We start from the raw sequence: 24,055 nt of genomic DNA, 5'->3' as shown, positions 1-24,055 counted from the left end.
AGATGTGCGATTTAAACACTCGCTGGAGGGGCCCAGCCACAGACGGGCCTCAGAGGGCGATGGTCAGTGAATGTAGAGAAGAGACTGATTATCTAAGAACAGGGTGGAAAGGGAGTACCTGGGGGGCTCCGCAGTGAAGTGTCTGCCCTTGGCTCTGGTCATGACCTGGGGCCCTGGGATCCAGTCCCTGCTCAGCGGGAAGCCTGCTTCTCCCTCTGCCCCTCACCCTGCTTGTTCTTTCTCTCTCTCTCTCTCAAATAAATAAATAAAATCTTTATTAAAAGAATAAAAGAATCGAAGAAGACGGAGCAGAACATCAGCAGCCTGCAGAACCACATCAGGCATGACAGACAAATGGAGCAAGAAGGAAATGGGACAGAGAATGTGGCCAGAGAACTGAAGGGGAACAACCAACCCTGGCAAATCCCCAAACTGGTGAAGACCATGAACTTCAGAAGCTGCGGCTTGAATGCAGTTCAGAAAGAAGAGAAGGAAGGAGAAGCACAGGATGACTGTCAGAACAGCAGGTGGAGGAGACCCCCAATGGCAGCCAGGGCCCAGGACGCCAGGGAGGTGGGGGAGGAGGGTGCAGGGAGAGCGCGGGAAGGGCACTGGGAGGGCGGGAGGGAGGGCGCAGGGCAGGGCAGGGCAGGGGCAGGGGCAGGGTGCAGGCCATGGCTGACTTAAAGCAAAAGAGGGCCCGGGACAGTACACGTCCTGTGGGGATGGCGTCTTTGACATCATCTTGCCCACGTAGTTGACCATACACACACAAATGATGTATCTGAAGTGTCAAAGGAAAAAAAACATTTCATTCAGAAGTGGGTATCCAGTGAAAATGCCCTTCAAGCATAAGGGTGAGGGGAAGACGTGTCCACATGACAGGGGCTGAGCTGACCAGGAGGGTGATGCCCGCTGTAAACAGGCCTGGAGCAGGTGCAGAAAAGCTGCAGGGTGATGGCAGGTGCGGGGACCGTAGCCTGCCCTCCCTCAATGCCCCTGAGGGCAGCTGATGCCACAAGGAGGGGCAATCTCTTGAAGGTGGGCTTTATAGGACGTGTTGGTGTAAACTTCATGGCCCAGGAGGAGGACCTAACCACCTATTGTAAGGCTGGTCTGCACTTCCCATGCGGTGTGCAGCGGTGACTCTACACAGACTACTTCCAACGAGGTTCCCTAATTCAAAGGCATTTCAACGGAAAAAGGAAATGCGTTCTTAAAAGGTGATGAAACAAAAATCTCTGGCATAAGACTCTTGTCCAGAATGTGTATTTAAAGACTCCCATAACGACAATCAATAATAAAGAGGGAAACACCCCAAAAATAAGCAAAGAAAATACACAAGTGGCCCGGGAGTGCATGGCGAGTGCACAGGACTATGAGCAATCCCTGAGAGGCTAATTAAAACCATATTTCATGCCTGCTGATATGACTCGATTTTAAGAGACTGAGAACAAACTGTGGAGAAGACGTGGAGCCAAGGCCTCATTCGCCCCAGGTGGCGGGAGGTGGAAGCTTTACAGCCCCCAGGATGTCCTGTCCGCAGTTACTTAGTGAGCGTGGCCCTCCGTACACCTAGAAATGGGTTCAAGATCCATTGTCCACCAACGATGCCCAGGAGACCATGTCAAGCAGACTTCTTCACAACAGCTAAGCAAACAGAAAACCCTCTCAAAGCCCCTGAGTCCACCAACAGGAGAGAGGATGAATGGCCCGCCATCCATCTGCGTCAGCAACGATGAGCAACTGATGCGTGCAGAAACAGGGATGAGCCCAGAAGGGATTTCATCACCGAAGAGCACACATGATCCTCTCAGAAGAAGGGGACTTCAAGACTGGGTGGGGCCAGAGGGGGCGGGGGCAGGGACCCTCAGAGGTGACTGGGATGTCTCACGCGTCCATCACATGTACACACACCAACGCTCTTGGCATCTGCGCATCCCAGGGTACATACATCGCCCTCCGTAGCTTCTGGAATTACCTGGCTTGAGAAAGTGGACAAGAAGCCCCTGCCCGCAGCAATAGGGCTCATGACCAATGTCATCCACACAGAGAGCAGATGCGGCCTGCACTGTCCTCCTGTCTGCCTCCGTGGGCAAGGCCTCTGCTCACTCTTGCCTCCTTCCTGCGCCAGCCACTGTGCCCACCTGTCCCACACACCATGTTCTCCATATCCCTGTGTCCCCGCATTGCAGGAACGGGCAGGGGTTCATGTGGTGAGGGAGTGGGGTGTTCTGTGGCAGGATTTCTGTCAGGATTGTTATTGGCTACAGCTGTGGCTGAGACATTGGTTTCTCAGGACACATTCAAAATTCTCCTTGGTCTCATCACATTCATTGAGCTGGTGAGCTGGATTCACATGAAGAAATGTGGACTTCTTTCCGGTGGGGCGTGCACTGTGGCCACTTAGGAGAAAGAGCACTACACTGCACCCCAAACGTTCTTCAGGAAGCCAAGAGCTGATGGCGCTGCCATTGGATTCCTCTCTCCCCTAGTTCTTCCACTGTGTGGTCCTGGACAAGCCCCTAGATCTCCCTGGAGCTCAGGCCCCTTAAGTGTGACGGGGACAAGTAAGGCAGGCCTAGAAATCACTTATCCAGTGGTAGGCATACCATAAGTGCTTAACAGCCAGAACTATTATCATGATGATGAGGCGATGGTCAGGAATAACCTAGCCCTCCACTGGTTTTCATCCCTTACAGTCCACTGCACATACACAGCCTGGATGTCCATGGTGAGTGCTAGCTACAGTTCAGCATAATCCACACACAAAAAGCAGAGAACACATTCCCTGTCCATCAGAATGCTTAGTTGTGCCAGGTGACTACTGCCTCCCAGTTTCTTCAAGATTCAATTTAGGATTATGCTTTCTGAGATGGTTCTCTCCAAAGTATTAACCCTCATTTAAAAAACTGTTGACCTCAGTTATTAAAGTCAGATCCCAGGCTCCATCTACCCACCCATATACCCATCCATGTATCCATCCATCTACCCACCCATCCACCCATCCATTCATCCAGCCAGCCAGCCATCCGTCCAGCCATCCATTCAGCCATCCATCTGCCCACTCACCCATCTATCCATCATCCATCACCCATCCATTCATCCACCCACCCATCCATCCACCCACCCATCCATCTACCCATCCACTCAATTACTCATCCATTTACTCATCCACCCATCCACCCACTCATCTATCCATCCATGCATCCATGCATCCAACTACCCATCCACTCACCCATCCATACACCTGTCCATCTATTTAACCATCCATTCACCCATCCACCCATCCAGCCACCCATCCACCCATTTACCTATCCACTCACCCACCCATCCACTCTCCCATTCACCCATCCGTTCACCTTTTCACTTCACTAACTGGTACTGGGTACTTATTGTGTTCAGAACCTTGAGTAAGAATCACTATGAGAAAGGATAATGAATTAAAGCAGTTTGCTGCAGAGCTACAATAGGATTCACACATACATATCAAAATGTTTTAGAAGCCAGAGAGACTTGTCTACTGGAGAGTATTAAGCAAACTTAATATATGGGATAGACCAACCATAGAGACCATGTAAGAACATCAAAGGACAGCACAACTCAAGAAGTCATTTTACTTTCCTCCTAAAACAGACAAGTATTTGAAGTGACATGTTATTCAAACTGTCACTTATTACCCCATCTGTAGGCAAATGTCTTTCCTGAAATTCAACCAACCTCCAAACTTTAAATCTATGTTTAAATTTTACTCTCAGAAATCAATAATTAGGGATGCCTGGGTGGCACAGTGGTTGAGCATCTGCCTTCAGTTCAGGGTGTGATACTGGGGTCCAGGGATAGAGTCCTGCATCAGGCTCCCTGCATGGAACTTGCTTCTCCCTCTGCCTATGTCTCTGCCTCTCTCTCTGTCTCTCATAAATAAATAAATAAAATCTTTTTTTTAAAAGAAATCAACAATTAAATTGACAAACTTAGATCTGACAAAGTCATTTACAAAACTTGTAAAATATAAAAATATAAAACTTAGCTTTTGCTAAAATAAAATTTTAAAAATTCTTATTTATAATTTTTAAAATTTTATTTATTTGTTTGAGAGAGAGACAAAGAGAGAGAGAGAGAGAACGAGCACACAAGCAGGGGGAGTGGCAGAGGAAATGAGAGAAGACCCCCTGCTGAGCAGGGAGCCTGACATGGGGCTTGATCCCAGGACCCTGAGGTAATGACCTGAGCTGAAGGCAGATGCTTAGCTGACTGAGTCACTTAGGCACCTCTTATTATTTATAATTTCTAATGAAGGTAACCCAATTAATTTACTGATTTTTTTAAAAAAAGATAAACCCAAATCATGTCTTTTAAAAAAATTTTACAGTATAATTTTGGGGTCTGAATTACCCTGAGCAAAACTATTCCATTAAAAATGCCAAGAATGTATTTCAAATAGAAAGTCAATAAAAAACATGAAACAATAACCTAGACTAAAAAGGAAGCACAGGTCTTTGCTGTTTATTATATCTCTAGCAGTATCAACACATCCACTTTCAAGTGGCCTGCATTGTTGCAGTGATGGCATAGAAGGTGAGAAAAGGCAACACCTAAAATTAGAGACCATGCAGCAGGTGGCCAAGGCTTGTCACAGTGGGGTGATGCTCCCTGTGTGCCCCCCTCCTTTGAGGGGGGGCAGTGTGCTGAAGAACACACCACAATGCCCCCAGATATTCACCAAGGTGCAACACATTTATGAGAAACTTTTAACAGGTGTTGAATCAAAAATATGTTTCTGGTGAATGCAAACTCAATCAGAAAAATCACTGGATAAAAACATTCCATTCCCAAGCACCTTGTTTAATCGAGGATTCATGCCCAGTCTCTGTTAGACCACCCCCATCTATCCTAACAGGGCTCCTCAAGGTGGAATCCCTGCATACCCTCACTCTGCACCTAATGGCAGTGGGCAGAGGACATCACATACCTCCCCGTGGCAACACTGCAGACTAAATTAAGCCCCTGAATCAAAGTTTACTGTCTACCTGGGCAGAACATTTCCTCTCAGAGCCCTACTGTCTCCAGATGTAAGAACACACCCTGATGGGATTATTGGGCTGGAACTACCAGGTAAAGGGGCCAGAAGAATGATCACAATGATGATTCAGATCCTGGGTTGCAGCACATTGGCCTTGGATGAAGCTGTGAAGCAGGCTAGACTCTCACATCCCTGCCCGTGTGTGGCAAGGTTTGTACCCCTCACTCTGTGCATCTTCTGTGTAGGAGTCCAAGGTCTGGTCATGTCCCCAGGTGTCCAAACAGCCCCTCACTTTTGCCCTCACTGACCCACCCAGGTTGCTCTTCAGGCAGCCTCTCTCTGTGTTGCTCGTGGTATGGGTGACTCATTCCAGGTCTCACTAAAGTTATTGATAATCAGTGATATATGCCCCCCAGAGGTACTTGAATTTAAACAGAAGAGTTCAGGAGATCCTCTCTTTCCTTCTTCCCTTGCACATTTTGTATGCACAGCTACTTTTCAAGTGCAGGAATAAGGCAGTTAACAAAGCCCTAGCTTTCATGAAACATTCATCCACATCAGAAGAGAAAGAAAATAAGCAACTGAAAACACAAATACATAGAATATCTGGTGCTGACAGGAGCTATGGAAAAATAATCCAGGGTCTGGAAGATGGGGGAGGTGGGAAGCCAATAATTCCCACTTGAAAGGTTTACTGTAAAAACTAAAGTGTGTAGATTGTCTACCACATTTCTAATACACTGAATGTGAAATTGTGTCCCTCTTCTAATAATCTGTTCCAACATTTAAGAACTCAGAGAAATTCTTATTGTTACCATACATCTTTTTTTCTTCAGCTTCCTTCAGTCTGTTCTCATTATCTGGAGAAGAACAGGAATAGATCCCCACATGATAAAACTCATATTCTTTAAGATAAAGATCAGAGAACAGGGAAGACTTGTTATGGGTCTCTTAGAACGGCTATAATATGAAATATCTGTCTCCAAAATGGAATAATAAAATATAATTCCCAAAATTGTCTCCTCTCATCCAAAAAAGAAACCTTTCAGGTTTCATTAGTGAAAAACAACTTTAAAAACATTCAAAGTGGCTGACCAGCTTATGATGAGAACAATTAACACATATCAGAAGTCATCTCTCATGCCACCTCTGTAAACCACACTGAGTTATCTCAAAGGCATCCACTGTCAATCATTTGAAGATGAACAGAAATCAAAAATCCTTTTTAAAAAGTCCAGCTATCCCTGGTGGATTGAAGAGGGACCGTGGCCCAGAGCACAATCAAATACCACGTGCATCAAAGTGGAACATTCTTTTGTTCCATCAACTGCACCATATAATTCTGAGACCCGGGCAGCTAATAATGACATTTTAAGTAGCTTTCAATGCTCCAAGTGGGCTCTAGCAGAGCAATTACACAAATGTCAGGACATCAAATATGTAAGTCCTGGAGTAAGAGATCAACCCACAAGCACAACTGCTACAAGCCTGACCTACTGAAATTATATGTCTTAATAGGGTCCCTCAGACAAAATGTTATAAGCTTTAGCGAATAAGCAATGTTGTGTGGATAATCTCACTACAAAATTGCTTTAACAAGGAAGATGTGGTTCATGTATAACAGCTCTTGCTCTTAAATGCCTTTATCACCATGCATATATGCAAGTATACAATGTAGCCATGTCCAAACACACACCATCATCATCATCAGAATCATCTCTACCACCATCATCATTACCACTGTCATCATGATCATCATCATCACCACCACCATCATCCATCATTGCCACCACCATCATCATCCATCAACACCTCACCATCACCACCACCACCACCACCATCATCACCACCACCACTATCATCACCATCACCCAGTCTCTCTATTACATGTAATACTAAGACAAAGAACAAAAAAAATCAAATTAGGTTTGGATTAACTGTGTCACTTCAGTTGGTGGTGGAGTTGGTAGTCCGATTGCCTTCTTAAAGGATGCTTCATTGAAATTCCTACTAATAAAAACCTTCATACTCAAAATGGTAACTGACATGACAAGGGAAGGTGGCCTGGACATGTGCTGGATGGCAAATGCCAGACTAGGATATAAAACTGTACAGAGATGGCCAAGAGTACTAACTGAATTTTTTCTACATTAGCCAAATAAGCTAACCAGCAGAATATTTGGATCCCAGTCATAGAAACACCCTCTGAATGGCAAGAGTTGTTAATTCCCTCCTAGTAGCTCTATCTGGTGGAGGACCAGTGTGCACAGTTAATACATATCTGTAGCTAAGAACTCAACTTATGATCACATCCAAACCAGTCACTACCCCACAGTGCCCTGGGGACTCAACACCCTGGCTCCTCTCTGTGGGGGGCCACTGATATTCTCACATGAGAGAAAGGGAAGTTGCCTCTGACCCTTCAGCTCTTTCCTGAGACCCATTCTATGCCTTAGGAAGGTAAAAATCACTAGATTCAGTGGTCTCCACTAACCCAGAGTTTTCAGTTGGAAATGTGTCAGGAAGCTGACATTATATGTGAGGGTTGATAGGCAGCAAGGAGAGTGCACTTGTTCTGTGTTGTTCCAGGAGGCCTTCCTGGTGGAAAGCAACAGGAATAATGGTTGTAGTAAGTTATCTTTAGGTGCCCTACCCATTATCCATCTAAAAAGGCAAATTTTAACTCCATACTACTCTATATAAAGAACTTTCTAGAAAACACATCCGGTTCCTTATGGAATGACCTCCCAGGGAAGCAATGAGGTCACAAGTGCTTAAGGGAAGGCTGTAGGTTCATCTGCCAGATATGTTGTTATATGGGAGCAGAGTGTATGACTCCCCAGGCTCCTTTCAAATATGAGCAGTGAATCTTTGCTGGTGCAGAAGTCAAGGAAAGTGGTGTCTGAGGCAAGGAGGAAGGCATGGGATTGGGGCGATGTGGAGTTAGGATCTCTGGTCACACCAGCTGCTCTCCCTGCACAGCTGAGCACCCCCATTCAGGTGCCTCCCACTTCAAGGATACTGGGCAGGTTGGGTGGGATCAGAAGACAAGATAAGAGGAGCCATTTTCCTGCTGCATAAGCCACAGACTGATACCCAGAGACTCCCTTGCCCTGCTTCTGCTTCTCCTCCACCCTGGGAAAGAGTAGACTATTTGCTGGCCCCACAACATGGTGATAAGCTAAAATAAAAGCTTCAGGCATTTTATACCAAATGTGAGACTAAATTCCACTGAAATGAGAGGTATTTTGGTAACACAGGTGCCTTCTTCCTTGTGTCCTAGATAAACCCCAGGGAAAGGCATGTAGCCAGGATGAAGAATTTATTGACACTTCCTCATGGAGCAGGCTCCGAGAAGCAGACTCTTTACTCCAGTGACTAAGTGATCAATCTGGTCCTGTTTTTTGTTTTGTTTTGTTTGTGTTTTTTGTGTTTTTTTGTTTGTTTGTTTGTTTTTTTAATCAAAAGTTTAGAGCAACACTGGTCTTCACTCAAATGTGGATGGATTTTTTTTTTTTTTTTTAGAAAATGAAAAAGGCAGCAGTACTTCCTTTAAAGTGAAAATGACTGCAAAATTGTGGGCATATATTCTCCAGGGCAATAGAAGCACTTGAATCTGGTTTGTCAATATTATAATCTATGAAAAGACCTGGTTCAGTACTCTCCTGAGATTGAGGGATGCAGGGTATACTCTTTGCTCTATATGAATTTTCAGGTTGGGACTCCCACCATCAACACAAATAGAAAAGTTAACAATACAACTGGCAAATGCAGGACTTCAAAATCATGGGAAGTTCGAAGAGGCTTAAAAATATACTTATCATAACACTCTTATCTTGAATGAAGGAAGAGAATAAGGCTATGTGACTGGCTAGCACTCAGCAGGTGTTCTGCAAATGAGTGAATTCATGAGTAAACTTGCTAAGAGTCACATAGAAAACTGCACAGCCAGTAAAGAAAGGCCTTCAGACTTCCGCCCCAGTAAATGTTACATATCAGCACAACAGAATCCATTTTAGTACAGGTGGTGGTGGGGTGGAGAACTCATTACCTTGGCCATTCAAACTATAATGTAGTAAGACACCTGACTAGGAGAAACAACAAGGCATGCTGGGAAGAAGCTAGCATACAAAATACCTAGACCAAAAGTTCGTAGAGCAATACTCTGAATTAAATTATCCTATTTCGAGTGAGAAGAGTTCGCGCTTCTATCAAGGTAGGAAGACGGGGAAAAAGAAATAAAGACACAAAAGGCCTCCGAGGGGGAGGGGCCCCGCGAGGAGCCGGGCTGAGGCCGGGGCGAGTGTCCCCAGGACAGGAGAGCCCCGTCCCGGAGGAGCAGGAGCTGCACCGACCTTCCCCGAGGAAAGGGGCTCCCCGGGAATTGGAGCAGGATCCCCAGAAAGGCGGGGACGCCCTCGGGCTCCCTGGGACAGTAACAGAGGAACTGCGCCCCGGAGAGTGCGCCGAGCTCCCTAAGGGCTGCAGCGCTCGGCGGGGCCCGGAGCAGCTCGGAGGGGCTCGGGCGGCGGCTCCGCGGAGGGGGCTGCGCGGCTCCGGGAGCAGCTCGGAGGGGCTCGGGCGGCGGCTCCGCGGAGGGGGCTGCGCGGCTCCGGGAACAGCTCAGCGGCTCGGAGGGGCTCGGGCGGCGGCTCCGCGGAGGGGGCTGCACCGCCGGGAGCGCGAATCCAACAGCGCAGGCCCCGGAGCACAGGGCGCCGGAACACAGCCCAGGATCCGGCCTCCCCCGGGACAGGCAGAGGCCGGGAGGGCCCAGGACAGCAAGGACGCTCCTGCCTGGAACTGAGCAGATCAGCGGCCCCGCCCCGGAGCCCCCAGGCCCTGCAGACGGAGAGCCCCGGAGCTACTGCGGGGGCTGGATCCAGGGTCCCAGAGCTGCCCCCGCCACTGTGGCTTCCTCCCGGGGCCTCACGGGGTGAACAACCCCCACCGAGCCCTGCACCAGGCAGGGGCAGAGCAGCTCCCCCAAGTGCCAACACCTGAGAATCAGCACAGCAGGCCCCTCCCCCAGAAGACCAGCGAGACGGACCAGTTCCAAGGGAAGTCAAGGGACTTAAACTACACAGAATCGGAAGATACTCCCCCGTGGTTTTTTTTTTTGTTTTTTGTTTTTTTGTTTTTGTTTTTGTTTTTGTTTTTTTTGTTTTGTTTTGTTTTGCGCTTTTTTTTTCTCTCTTTCTTCTTGATTTCTGATTGCTTCCCCCACCCCCCCTTTTTTCTTTTTTCTCCTTTCTTTCTTTTTCTTTCTTTTTCTTCTTTTTCCCCTATTTTTTCTTCTTTCTCTTTTTTCTTTTTCTCTTTTCTTTCCTTCTCTCTCTTTTTCTCCTTTTCCCAATACAACTTGTTTTTGGCCACTCTGCACTGAGCAAAATGACTAGAAGGAAAACCCCTCAAAAAAAAGAATCAGAAACAGCCCACTCTCCCACAGAGTTACAAAATATGGATTACAATTCAATGTCAGAAAGCCAATTCAGAAGCACTATTTTACAGCTACTGGTGGCTCTAGAAAAAACCATAAAGGACTCAAGAGACTTCATGACTGCAGAATTTAGATCTAATCAGGCAGAAATTAAAAATCAATTAAATGAGATGCAATCCAAGCTAGAAGTCCTAACGACGAGGCTTGACGAGGTGGAAGAACGAGTGAGTGACATAGAAGACAAGTTGATGGCAAAGAGGGAAACTGAGGAAAAAAGAGACAGGCAATTAAAAGACCATGAGGATAGATTAAGGGAAATAAATGATAGCCTGAGGAAGAAAAACCTACGTTTAATTGGGGTTCCCGAGGGCGCGGAAAGGGACAGAGGGCCAGAATATGTATTTGAACAAATCCTAGCTGAAAACTTTCCGAATCTGGGAAGGGAAACAGGCATTCAGATCCAGGAAATAGAGAGATCCCCCCCTAAAATCAACAAAAACCGTTCAACACCTCGACATTTAATAGTGAAGCTTGCAAATTCCAAAGATAAGGAGAAGATCCTTAAAGCAGCAAGAGAAAAAAAGTCCCTGACTTTTATGGGGAGGAATATTAGGGTAACAGCAGACCTCTCCACAGAGACCTGGCAGGCCAGAAAGGGCTGGCAGGATATATTCAGGGTCCTAAGTGAAAAGAACATGCAACCAAGAATACTTTACCCCGCAAGGCTTTCATTCAAAATGGAAGGAGAGATAAAGAGCTTCCAAGACAGGCAGGAACTGAAAGAATATGTAACCTCCAAACCAGCTCTGCAAGAAATTTTAAGGGGGACTCTTAAAATTCCCCTTTAAGAAGAAGTTCAGTGGAACAATCCACAAAAACAAGGACTGAATAGATATGATGACACTAAACTCATATCTATCAATAGTAACTCTGAATGTGAACGGGCTTAATGACCCCATCAAAAGGCGCAGGGTTTCAGACTGGATAAAAAAGCAGGACCCATCTATTTGCTGTCTACAAGAGACTCATTTTAGACAGAAGGACACCTACAACCTGAAAATAAAAGGTTGGAGAACCATTTACCATTCAAATGGTCCTCAAAAGAAAGCAGGGGTTGCCATCCTTATATCAGATAAATTAAAATTTACCCCGAAGACTATAGTGAGAGATGAAGAGGGACACTATCTCATACTCAAAGGATCTATCCAACAAGAGGACTTAACACTCCTCAATATATATGCCCCGAATGTGGGAGCTGCCAAATATTTAAACCAATTAATAACCAAACTCAAGAAATACCTTGATAATAATACACTTATACTTGGTGACTTCAATCTAGCTCTTTCTACCCTGGATAGGTCTTCTAAGCATAATATCTCCAAAGAAACGAGAGCTTTAAATGATACACTGGACCAGATGGATTTCACAGATATCTACAGAACTTTACATCCAAACTCAACTGAACACACATTCTTCTCAAGTGCACATGGAACTTTCTCCAGAATAGACCACATACTGGGTCACAAATCGGGTCTGAACCGATACCAAAAGATCGGGATAGTCCCCTGTATATTCTCAGACCATAATGCCTTGAAATTAGAACTTAATCACAACAAGAAATATGGAAGGACCACAAACACGTGGAGGTTAAGGACCATCCTGCTAAAAGATGAAAAGGTCAACCAGGAAATTAAGGAAGAATTAAAAAGATTCATGGAAACTAATGAAAATGAAGATACAACCGTTCAAAATCTTTGGGATGCAGCAAAAGCAGTCCTGAGGGGGAAATACATCGCAATACAAGCATACATTCAAAAACTGGAAAGATCTCAAATTCAAAAGCTCACCTTACACATAAAGGAACTAGAGAAAAAGCAACAAATAGACCCCACCCCCAGCAGAAGAAGAGAGTTAATTAAAATTCGAGCAGAACTCAATGATATCGAGACCAAAAGAACTGTGGAACAGATCAACAGAACCAGGAGTTGGTTCTTTGAAAGAATTAATAAGATAGATAAACCATTAGCCAACCTTATTAAAAAGAAGAGAGAGAAGACTCAAATTAATAAAATCATGAATGAGAAAGGGGACATCACTACCAACACCAAGGAAATACAAACGATTTTAAAAACATATTATGAACAGCTGTACGCCAATAAATTAGGAAATCTAGAAGAAATGGACGCATTCCTGGAAAGCCACAAACTACCAAAACTGGAGCAGGAAGAAATAGAAAACCTGAACAGGCCAATAACCAGGGAGGAAATTGAAGCAGTCATCAAAAACCTCCCAAGACACAAGAGTCCAGGGCCAGATGGCTTCCCAGGGGAATTCTATCAAACGTTTAAAGAAGAAATCATACCTATTCTACTAAAGCTGTTTGGAAAGATAGAAAGAGATGGAGTACTTCCAAATTCGTTCTATGAGGCCAGCATCACCTTAATTCCGAAACCAGACAAAGACCCCACCAAAAAGGAGAATTACAGACCAATATCCCTGATGAACATGGATGCAAAAATTCTCAACAAGATACTAGCCAATAGGATCCAACAACACATTAAGAAAATTATTCACCATGACCAAGTAGGATTTATTCCCGGGACACAAGCCTGGTTCAACACTCGTAAAACCATCAATGTGATTCATCATATCAGCAAGAGAAAAACCAAGAACCATATGATACTCTCATTAGATGCAGAGAAAGCATTTGACAAAATACAGCATCCATTCCTGATCAAAACCCTTCAGAGTGTTGGGATAGAGGGAACTTTCCTCGACATCTTAAAAGCCATATACGAAAAGCCCACAGCAAATATCATTCTCAATGGGGAAGCACTGGGAGCCTTTCCCCTAAGATCAGGAACAAGACAGGGATGTCCACTCTCACCACTGCTGTTCAACATAGTTCTGGAAGTCCTCGCCTCAGCAATCAGACAACAAAAAGACATTAAAGGCATTCAAATTGGCAAAGAAGAAGTTAAACTCTCCCTCTTCGCCGATGACATGATACTCTACATAGAAAACCCAAAAGCCTCCACCCCCAGATTGCTAGAACTCATACAGCAATTTGGTAGCGTGGCAGGATACAAAATCAATGCCCAGAAATCAATGGCATTTCTATACACTAACAATGAGACTGAAGAAAGAGAAATTAAGGAGTCAATCCCATTTACAATTGCACCCAAAAGCATAAGATACCTAGGAATAAACCTAACCAAAGAGGTAAAAGATCTATACCCTAAAAACTATAGAACACTTCTGAAAGAAATTGAGGAAGACACAAAGAGATGGAAAAATATTCCATGCTCATGGATTGGCAGAATTAATATTGTAAAAATGTCAATGTTACCCAGGGCAATTTATACGTTTAATGCAATCCCTATCAAAATACCATGGACTTTCTTCAGAGAGTTAGAACAAATTATTTTAAGATTTGTGTGGAATCAGAAAAGACCCCGAATAGCCAGGGGAATTTTAAAAAAGAAAACCTTAGCTGGGGGCATCACAATGCCAGATTTCAGGTTGTATTACAAAGCTGTGGTCATCAAGACAGTGTGGTACTGGCACAAAAACAGACACATAGATCAATGGAACAGAATAGAGAACCCAGAAGTGGACCCTGAAATGTACGGCCATCTAATATTCGATAAAGGAGGAAAGACTATCCATTGGAAGAAAGACAGTCTCTTCAATAAATGGTGCTGGGAAAATTGGACATCCACATGCAGAAGAATGAAACTGGACCACTCTCTTTCACCATACACAAAGATAAACTCAAAATGGATGAGAGATCTAAATGTGAGACAAGATTCCATCAAAATCCTAGAGGAGAACACAGGCAACACCCTTTTTGAACTTGGCCACAGTAACTTCTTGCAAGATACATCCACGAAGGCAAAAGAAACAAAAGCAAAAATGAACTATTGGGACTTCATCAAGATAAGAAGCTTTTGCACAGCAAAGGATACAGTCAACAAAACTAAAAGACAACCTACAGAATGGGAGAAGATATTTGCAAATGACATATCAGATAAAGGGCTAGTTTCCAAAATCTATAAAGAACTTATTAAACTCAACACCAAAGAAACAAACAATCCAATCATGAAATGGGCAAAAGACATGAAGAGAAATCTCACAGAGGAAGACATGGACATGGCCAACATGCACATGAGAAAATGCTCTGCATCACTTGCCATCAGGGAAATACAAATCAAAACCACAATGAGATACCACCTCACACCAGTGAGAATGGGGAAAATTAACAAGGCAGGAAACAACAAATGTTGGAGAGGATGCGGAGAAAAGGGAACCCTCTTACACTGTTGGTGGGAATGTGAACTGGTGCAGCCACTCTGGAAAACTGTGTGGAGGTTCCTCAAAGAGTTAAAAATAGACCTGCCCTACGACCCAGCAATTGCACTGTTGGGGATTTACCCCAAAGATTCAGATGCAATGAAACGTCGGGACACCTGCACCCCGATGTTTCTAGCAGCAATGGCCACAATAGCCAAACTGTGGAAGGAGCCTCGGTGTCCATCGAAAGATGAATGGATAAAGAAGATGTGGTTTATGTATACAATGGAATATTACTCAGCAATTAGAAACGACAAATACCCACCATTTGCTTCAATGTGGATGGAACTGGAGGGTATTATGCTGAGTGAAATAAGTCAATCGGAGAAGGACAAACAGTGTATGTTCTCATTCATTTGGGGAATATGAATAATAGTGAAAGGGAATATAAAGGAAGGGAAAAGAAATGTTGGGAAATATCAGGAAGGGAGACAGAACATAAAGACTCCTAACTCGGGGAAACGAACTAGGGGTGGTGGAAGGGGAGGAGGGCGGGTGTTGGAGGGGAATGGGTGACGGGCACTGAGGTGGACACTTGACGGGATGAGCACTGGGTGTTTTTCTGTATGTTGGTAAATTAAACACCAATAAAAGTTAATTAAAAAAAAAAAACAAATGTAAAAGAGGAAAAACAATAAAAATGAGACCGGGAAAAAAAAAAATAAATAAATAAATTATCCTATTTCCTAGTCCAGGCTCCACAAGATGTAGACTCAAGATGATAAAGAAAAAATTCCAACAGATTGGTTAGAAGTTTTGTTTCTTATGTGGTTGTGTTTTGAGTATTATCAGTGAGCAAGAATTAGATTGGGAGCTTCTACCAGTGGACATACTGCATATTATTTGTCATTAGCTCCAGTTAACTGTTTAGAAAATTGTAGATGATGCATCATCATCCCCTCAGGTGGTTTGCATAATTATTTAGTTGTCATCATTGAGACTTGAGTTGGAAGAGTGACTTTAGCCAAAATGCTTATAAAACCCATATGAAGAAAACTACACAACTCTGACAAAAGAAGTCAAAGAACTAAATAAATGGAGAGATATTCCATGTTCATGGATAGGAAAACCCAATACTGTCAAGATGTCAGGTCTTCCCAACTGATCTATAATTCAATGCAATCCCAACCAAATACCAGCTAATTATTTTGTGGATATTTACAAACTGATTCCAAAGTTTATATGGAGAAGCAAAAGACCCAGAATAGCCACCCAATATTGAAGAAGAAAAAGGATGGAAGACTGACATTACTCAATTTCAAGAGTTACTATAAAGCTACAGTAATCCAGACAGTATGGTGCTGGTAAATGAACAGATGTATGGATCTGGAGAGCCCAGAAACAGACCCACATAAGACTAGTCAACTAATCTTTAACAAAGGAGCAAAGGCAATACAACGGAGCAAAGATAGTCTTTTCAACAAATGTTGCTGGAACAGCTGAACATACACATGCAAAAAAACTAAATCTAAACACAGGCCTTCATGCTTCACAAAAATTAACTCAAAATGTATTACAAGCCTAATTGTACAACACAAAAATATAAAACTCCTACATCCAGCAACCACATTCCTTGCCCAAAGGAGCTGAAAACTTATGTTCACACAAACACTCACACCTGAATGTTTGTATCACAGCAGCTTTATTTGTAACTGCCAATATTTGGAAGCAAACAAGATGTCCTTCAGTAGGTGAGTGGATAAAGTAAACTTTTGTACACTCAGACAATGGAATATTATTCAGTGCTAAAAAGAAATGAGATGTCAAGTCATGAAAAGACATGGAAGCACTTTAAATGCATATTACTAAGTCAAAGAAGCCAATCTAAAGAGACTACACACTGTGTGATTCCAACTCTAAGACATCCTGGAAAAGGCAAAACTATGGAGACAGAGACAGTAATAAGATCAGTGGTTGGGGATGGGGAGGGATGAACCAGGAGGCACAGAGGACTATTAGGGCAGTGACACTACTCTGTAGGATCCTATCATGATGGACATGTCAGTGTACATTTGTGCAAGCCCAAGGGTGTAAAACACCAAGAGTGAACCCTAATGAAACCCTAAACTACAGTGATAGTGATGTGTCAATGCAGGTTCCTCAGTTGTAACCAATTTAACACTGGTAGAGGATTAGAGGATGTTGTTTATGGGGGAGGCTCTGCATGTGTGAGGCCTGAATTTATATGGGAAATCTCTATACCTTCCACTTCACTTTGCTGTGAACCTAAAACAGTTCTAAAAAAAATAGTCTATTTAAAAAAAAGAAAAATAGTGACTTTAAAGGGCTTCATTAAAACTCAGTGACCAATGAGCCTGGTAAAAACCACAATCGAGGTTCTATGGTTTGAAAAGATTTATGCATGAGGATGTTAATTACAGCGTTATATGAAGAGCAAAGATCAACAACAATATATATTTAAATTTTTTTTTAATTTTTATTTATTTATGATAGTCACAGAGAGAGAGAGAGAGAGAGAGAGGCAGAGACATAGGCAGAGGGAGAAGCAGGCTCCATGCACCGGGAGCCTGATGTGGGATTCGATCCCGGGTCTCCAGGATCGCGCCCTGGGCCAAAGGCAAGCGCCAAACCACTGCGCCACCCAGGGATCCCAACAATATATATTTAATAGATATGCAGTTGACCCTTGAGCAACATAGCTTAGGCCTGGGCAGGTCCACCATCCATGGATTTTTTTATAGTACAGAGTACTGTAAATACATTTTCTCTTCCTCATGATTTTCTTAAGTAACATTTCCTTTTTTTTCTAGCTTACTTTATTGCAAAAATACAGTCTGTAATATACAGAACATACAAAATATGTGTTAATCAACTGTTGATGTGATGAGTAAGGCTTCTGGTCAACAATAAGCTATGAGTGGTTAAGGTCTTGGGAGTCAAAAGTTATGTGCAGATTTTCAACCACACAGAGGGGTGGCACCCCCAATCCCCACATGGTTCAAGGGTCAACAGCATAGATACAGAACCAATTTAAGTGTATTACGGTACATACATACAGAGACTGTGATGCCTCCATAAAAAGTATAATGGAAACACATTTAGAGATGCAGCAAAATGCTAACTAATATGTACAATGAAACAAGAATGCTCCAAGGTCATTAACTGGACAACGGAGCAGCGATATGAAGGACACTGCATCCTCCAGCAAGGAGGCAAGTCGAGAAATACTAACACAGAGGGACACCCAAACTATCCAAAACTCAAAGGGCAAGTTCCAGTATTCCAGTATGGAATCCAGTATTGGATTCCATTTGTGGAAACACAAATGTATGGGTACATGTATGGATCTTTGGTTTTGGGTGGGAAATCTGAAAGACACAGACACACAGGACAGGCATTTACATCTGAGCGTGGAGCAGTCATAGAAGGACCGGTTATGGGGAGGGACACTTCAGATTTCACTCTGTATACTCTGTACTATTTGGATCTTTCTGAAATATGCAAATTTTATAATGCAAAAGTTAGTTTAGAAATTCAAATATGTCATAGCAGCAGGATTCACGATAGCCAAAAGGTAGAAGCAGTCCAAGTGTCCGTAAGTAGACAGACAACATATGGTGTTATCCATACAATGGACTATCACTCAGCCTTAGATGGGAAGGAAATTCTCACACCTGCTACAACATGGAAGAACCCTGGGGACTTTATACTAAGTGAGATGAAACCGTCACAAAAGAATAAATACTGTGCAATTCCACTTCTACAAGGTCCCTGGAGTCATCAAACCCATAGAAACAGAAAGTAGAGGGTGGATGCCAGGGGCTGGGGGAGGAAGATAGGGAGTCATTGTTTAATGGGGACAGAGTCCAGTTTGGGGTGATGTAATGTTCTGGGGAGAGATGGTGGTGACAGTCGTACAACTACTTGAATACCTTTAATGCTGCTCAACTGTACACTTAAAATGGTTAAGATGGTCCATTTTTATCATGTAAGGATGTGCAGAGTTCCCAGGACCTGCCTGAGTGGTACTCTCTGGCTGGAGGAAGGACTAGCCCTGGGCACAAGTACACAGAGGTTAGAGGGGTGGACATACCATTGTGACGGCCCTCACCTCAGACGAGACACGGATGTGACTTTTGTCTTCTTTCTACACACCCATTATTCATACTCTGCACGGTAACCATTTGTTCTTTTGTAACGGGTGGAAAGCACAACAGATCATCTCTAACAAACCAATTTCCACAGCAAACTGATCATCACGGAAACACAGACGTCAGTCTATGGAGGAGTTCGCATGTGGGCGGCCACCAGGGCTCTGTCCCTCATGGCCAAGGCCAGACGAGGGAAGCTTGAACCCTGCTTGGGAGCCCTGCCCCATGCTGTCTCCTTTCCTTTCAGGCTTACCCCACCGTAAAGCTTTTTAAGAGGATAAGGTGTCGCTAACAAGTGACTGAAGGAAGAGAGCCTCTTTTCTACCCAAAATTTTTACCAAATGAGTATTTGCCACATAAATTAGGTGGATTTCTCCATCGCTTCCTTGGTGATGGGTATGTGGGGTCTTCCCCTGGTTCAATGCAAAACCTGAACTTGGTGTTGCGGTAGGACTAGACCGTGCTGCAGACAGCAGCCTTGTTGTGGGGTCACACAGGTGCTCCTGGCCCTCAGCACCACCCACTTCCAGGTAGCCACGTCCCAGGGCTCTGGGACACCCAGCCGGCCAGGCCGTACCACCCTGAGGGGTTGTGGAACCCTCCCCTCTGACGTGCCGGCAGTTGCTTCCAGAGAAACAGGGTTTCTGCTGAGAATGGCCCATAGAGACGCTGTGCCCAGAGGCACTGAATCCACCGGCACGCACGTTCTACGGGGCCACGGCTGTTTGGCCAGTGGCACCAGGGGTCTCCAGGCGGTCGGCTCCCTGAACACCAGCTAAATCCCAGGAGTGCGCTGAGGCAGAGAGTTACTTTCAGGAAGCCTCTGGACTGCAAATTTAGAGGAAAGTTGGTCTTTTCCACTAAATATGTAAGAAGAGAAATCTTTACCCTCCGACACTGGACACCTTGCCACGTGATCTTCTCTATGCTGCTCCCGCTAGAGGACACGCACACACTTTTTTTAAAAAATTCAATTAATTCAATATAGTACATACTTAGCTTCAATGCAGAGTTCAGTAATTATGAGGTACATGCTTCTGCACAGCAGAGAAAGCTAAACTGTGCAGCTGAAAGGTTATTTACAGCTTTAGAATCCAGGTACAATTAGCCAGAGAAACAAAGTAAACTGTGTTCAAATCTATATTTAATACAGTTGCCTCTTAGGAGACCCAACCCTGTCCTCAGTGACCTGATGTCGGGGTGACCCCAACTCTGTCTTTGGTGACTTGACCATGGGGGTGACCTCAACTCTGTTCTCAGTGACCTGATGTCAGGGTGACCCCAGTTCTGTCTTCCATGACCTGACATCGAGGTGGGTGCTACCATTTAGCCTCTGAGCTGCAGCTTCCTAAACAGCAAAATGAGGCTGAAAATAATACGGTATTTTAAGGGTGATATGAAAATCAAATGAGGCTGTTTACGTGGAAGAAACTACTGGCTCATTCACTCAACAAACAGGCTCCGGGTGCTGGGATGCAGACAGGGACAGGGGAGGGTGTGCCATCTTCCGAAGCTGACAGTCTACGAGGGGAGAGAAGCATTTATCAAATGACCGCACGCCACACCCTGTGAGATGTGTTCTGGGGAAGGTACGGTGCCACAAGCTCATCACGTTCAAACGGCCAAGCCAAAGTCTGCCAGCAAGGTCAGGCAGCCCTTGGCTACCGGTGCTAAAACAACCACAGAAGGGACGCCCAGGGAGCTCAGCAGGTGAGTGTCTGCCTTCAGCTCAGGGTGTGACCCCGGGGTCCTGGGATCAAGTTCCGCATCAGGCTCCCTGCATGGAGCCTGCTTCTCCCTTTGCCTATGTCTCTGTCTCTCTCTCTCTCTGTGTCTCTCATGAATAAATAAATTTAAAAATCTTAAAAAAAAAACACAGGAGACTGTGTCCTCCTCACAGAAGGGCACATTGTCATGGTCTCTGAAGCCTTCTTGCTGGGCAGTGAACACCACGGTCAAATCTCTGGGCTAGCCCCTACAGCTCCAGGTTCACACAAAGTACAAAGCAAAGGAACAAGGTACGTGTTATCTTCAGGACACAATCAGCAAAACCAGAATGTGAAAAACTCTACGAGAAAATGTGTTTTTAAAAAAATGTTGTTAGAAAAATAACTAGATAAATAAATAAAATAAATTTAAAAATGTTGTAAGGAAAGGAAGAAGGGAAGAACCCTTCTGCAGGGTTATAGACCTGCCACTTCAATGGCTCTCTTCTCTGGATCCTGCTTCAAAACCAAAACAAAACAACTGTGAAGAACATTCGTGACCACTAAGAAACATGACCGCTGATTGGGTAATGATATTAAGACACTAGTACTTATTTTCGTACATGGTAAGACTCTTGTGGTTAGGGTTGTACATGCATTCTCAGCTTCCTGCAATGTGGTACTGAGATACGGATGGGACCAGCTGAGGGGGGGATGGTGACTGGTGCACAGAAGTAGCAGGAGAGAGCAGGAGCTGCCCTTTGCTAAAGCCCCAGGATGCAGCACACAAGGTTCATCTTACGGTTCTCTATTCACATCATGATTGACACTTTACATGTCTCTTTTTAAAGCACACAGTGCAGCTGGGAAGACCGTGTACATAAGAAGATAACCAACATTGCAAGTCAGCATGGAAAAAAAATGCAGTTAATAAGGGTCAGAGGAGCATGGAGAGTGTTTTCAGAGACGATGTTCTCAAAGATTGGCACCTCTGGAGACACCAAGAAGAATGGAAGGTGCCAAAATAACAGGGAGGCAGGAAGCCCTCCCCCTCCCTGCCCCGGGCAGCAGCAGACACACAGAGTACGCCACGTTCCATGAACACATCTGGCTCTCTAATGGACTTAAGTCCCCTCGGTAGGGGCTCCCTATGTCCAGTAATTAGGACAGAAGTAGCTGATAAGTGGGGTTTTTTTGTCATAGGAGATAGAAAGGAGACAGAGAGGGGTGGTTACAGAGACAAGTAGCCCCTATCGGAAAGTCTGGAGCTCAAGAGCACACGGGTGGTCAGCACCACGGAGAGGGCCTAGACATGGGCGCAGAGGCCACTGCCTGGCCGGAGGGTGGCTGGTGGGTGGGTGGCCAGAGGGTGGCTGGGTGTGGGTGGCCAGAGGGTGGCTGGGTGTGACTTTCTGCAGCATGTTCACAGCAGAGGCATCAGGGGAGGCTGAGCCAGGGGGATGGAAGGTGCAATGACAATGGGAAAGCCAAATCAGCGGATGATGCCCGCGCGCCCCCCTCACCAAGAGAGTCTGGTTCTTAGGAGGGTGCAGAAGGCAGCAAGCCAGGGAAAGGGATTCCTCCGAGCAGTACACAGCTTAACGCAGAGGAGAAGCAGCCCCCAGAGGAGGGAGAGGTGCTGGTCCAGGTGGCAGCCTTCCTCAGAGAAGCACCTGTCGCACCAGCGGTGCATTCATGGGCAAACAAGTCATAAGCAAGTGCAGTCTGCATTCTTTCCCAAGACGAGTATGAGAAGAAAGCACTGGTAACGGCCACACACGCCTCCCTCTGATTATGACTTTGCATTCCTTCCATTTAGAAGGTGTCATCATGGCTTTGCGGACAGAGAGAGAGAGAGAACAAGGGACCTACTTAGCTGAAGAGCAGCCATAGGTTTAAAAGATGACTGCCAGAGCAAATCCAATTAAGGCGTCACTTAGAGAAAACCAACTGCTGGTGTTAATGTGATTCTCGATTCATTTTTTAGAAGTTTAGAAACCCTTCTCTCTGCTCAATTTTATTATTTGTGTATCTTCAAAGACAAAGACCTATATTATCAGTCTCATTTTCTATTTTTATGGTCTTAGAACAAGGCTGCTAGAAGATAAAGACACCAGAGATGGAGCCGTGGGAGCCAGTCCGTACCCCTTTCCTTGGACAGGGTGCAATGGCATAACCCGCATGACAGCCCTAAAGGAGCAGCATGGAAAGCTAGTCACTTTGAAAGCCTGAATGGTGCCCTCACTGCGGGTGGGTGGTGTTAGCTTCAGACTGGGTCCTTCTGGGGACAGGAAACAACCATAACTCTGTGAGGTGGCCAGCATTGGACCAGAAGGAGTGTGGGCATGACCTATGCTGAATCCAAACGCCGTCATGCTCCATTTTCCAAAACGTTCTGTGGCCAACATGGCCTGGGTGCCATATCTGGCCATGTTCCCCTGTTGCAGCACCTTCATCAGTGAAGCAATGAGACGGACACTGCAAGGCCAGGGCCCACACAGCCGTGCCTCAGCCACCCCGGAAGGGCCCTTTCCTGTCCCCTGTGCCCCCGCCACCCCGCCGGGTATGACTAGGTCCATCTTTTCTGCTATAGCAGCAGAGAACGGGAGGGTGGGTGGCCCTTCCTCACACCCCACTGGCTTCAGCCGGGACCCAGGGGGCAACGCTGCCACATCACAAGCCATTTCCAGGACGGGCAGAGTACAAAGGACTGGCCCTGGGCGGGTGCCAGAGGAACAGAAACAACAAAAACTCAGGGGGCTGGGAGGCTGACTTACCATCGCCCAAGGCAGGGGGGTTCTTGGGGTCTCCTGGAGGTGAAGGCCATTTCTGCAGGGCTTCCGGGGCCGAAAGGACCCTTGCTGCTTTCCAGGGTGCACGTGGCATGTTTTGGGGCCCCAGGTCGCCTTCACTGTGGGGTGCTGGGGACTTCCGAGCTGCAGAGGTGCTCAGTGCAGCAACCAGGCTCTGCCTGTCAGTACCACCATCCACCTTGGGGCTGAGCTCGTCAGGCTGCAGCTGGCCACGGGTCCACAAAGGGCGGCCCCCGGGGTGATTGGCTCGGGGCCCCGGAGCATAAGTCAGGGCAGAGGTCTGTGCCATGAAGGTCAGAACGCTGTCCGCACGGGGGTCCTCACCCTGCAGGGGCCAAGGATCAAACACAGCAGGTAAGCCTCCGGGTCAACCATATGAGAGGGCGTCTGACCTCAGTGCTCAAGGCTCCAGGTGGCACCAGCATCTCTGAAATGCCCACCCCAATCCTTAGGCCCAAAAGACCAAACTCCAAGGCCCGTATCCATCTGGCACTGGTTTTCTAACATCAGCTTTATGGAAACGGAATTCACAGACCACAAAATATACCCGACTCGGTGTTTTCAGTATATCCAGGTAGTGAGAGCACCACACGGTCATTCATTCCAGA

At 45.4% G+C, this 24,055-nt stretch overlaps 1 protein-coding gene across 5 annotated transcripts in view; it reads right to left on the bottom strand.

Annotated features, from left to right (window-relative positions):
• PTPRN2 (protein tyrosine phosphatase receptor type N2) overlaps nucleotides 1–24,055 on the bottom strand; it is a 723,182-nt gene that overhangs the window by 412,867 nt on the left and 286,260 nt on the right. For all 5 annotated transcript variants that reach the window (XM_041753464.1, XM_041753465.1, XM_041753467.1 and 2 more), the window contains one exon: nucleotides 23,412–23,772. In XM_041753464.1, coding sequence (XP_041609398.1) covers nucleotides 23,412–23,772 — 361 coding nt within the window. The remainder of the gene's footprint in view (nucleotides 1–23,411; nucleotides 23,773–24,055) is intronic.

This window comes from Vulpes lagopus, chromosome 4 (assembly GCF_018345385.1).
Source record: "Vulpes lagopus strain Blue_001 chromosome 4, ASM1834538v1, whole genome shotgun sequence".
Taxonomy (NCBI): domain Eukaryota; kingdom Metazoa; phylum Chordata; class Mammalia; order Carnivora; family Canidae; genus Vulpes; species Vulpes lagopus.
This window is presented reverse-complemented; position numbering and strand designations above follow the sequence as displayed.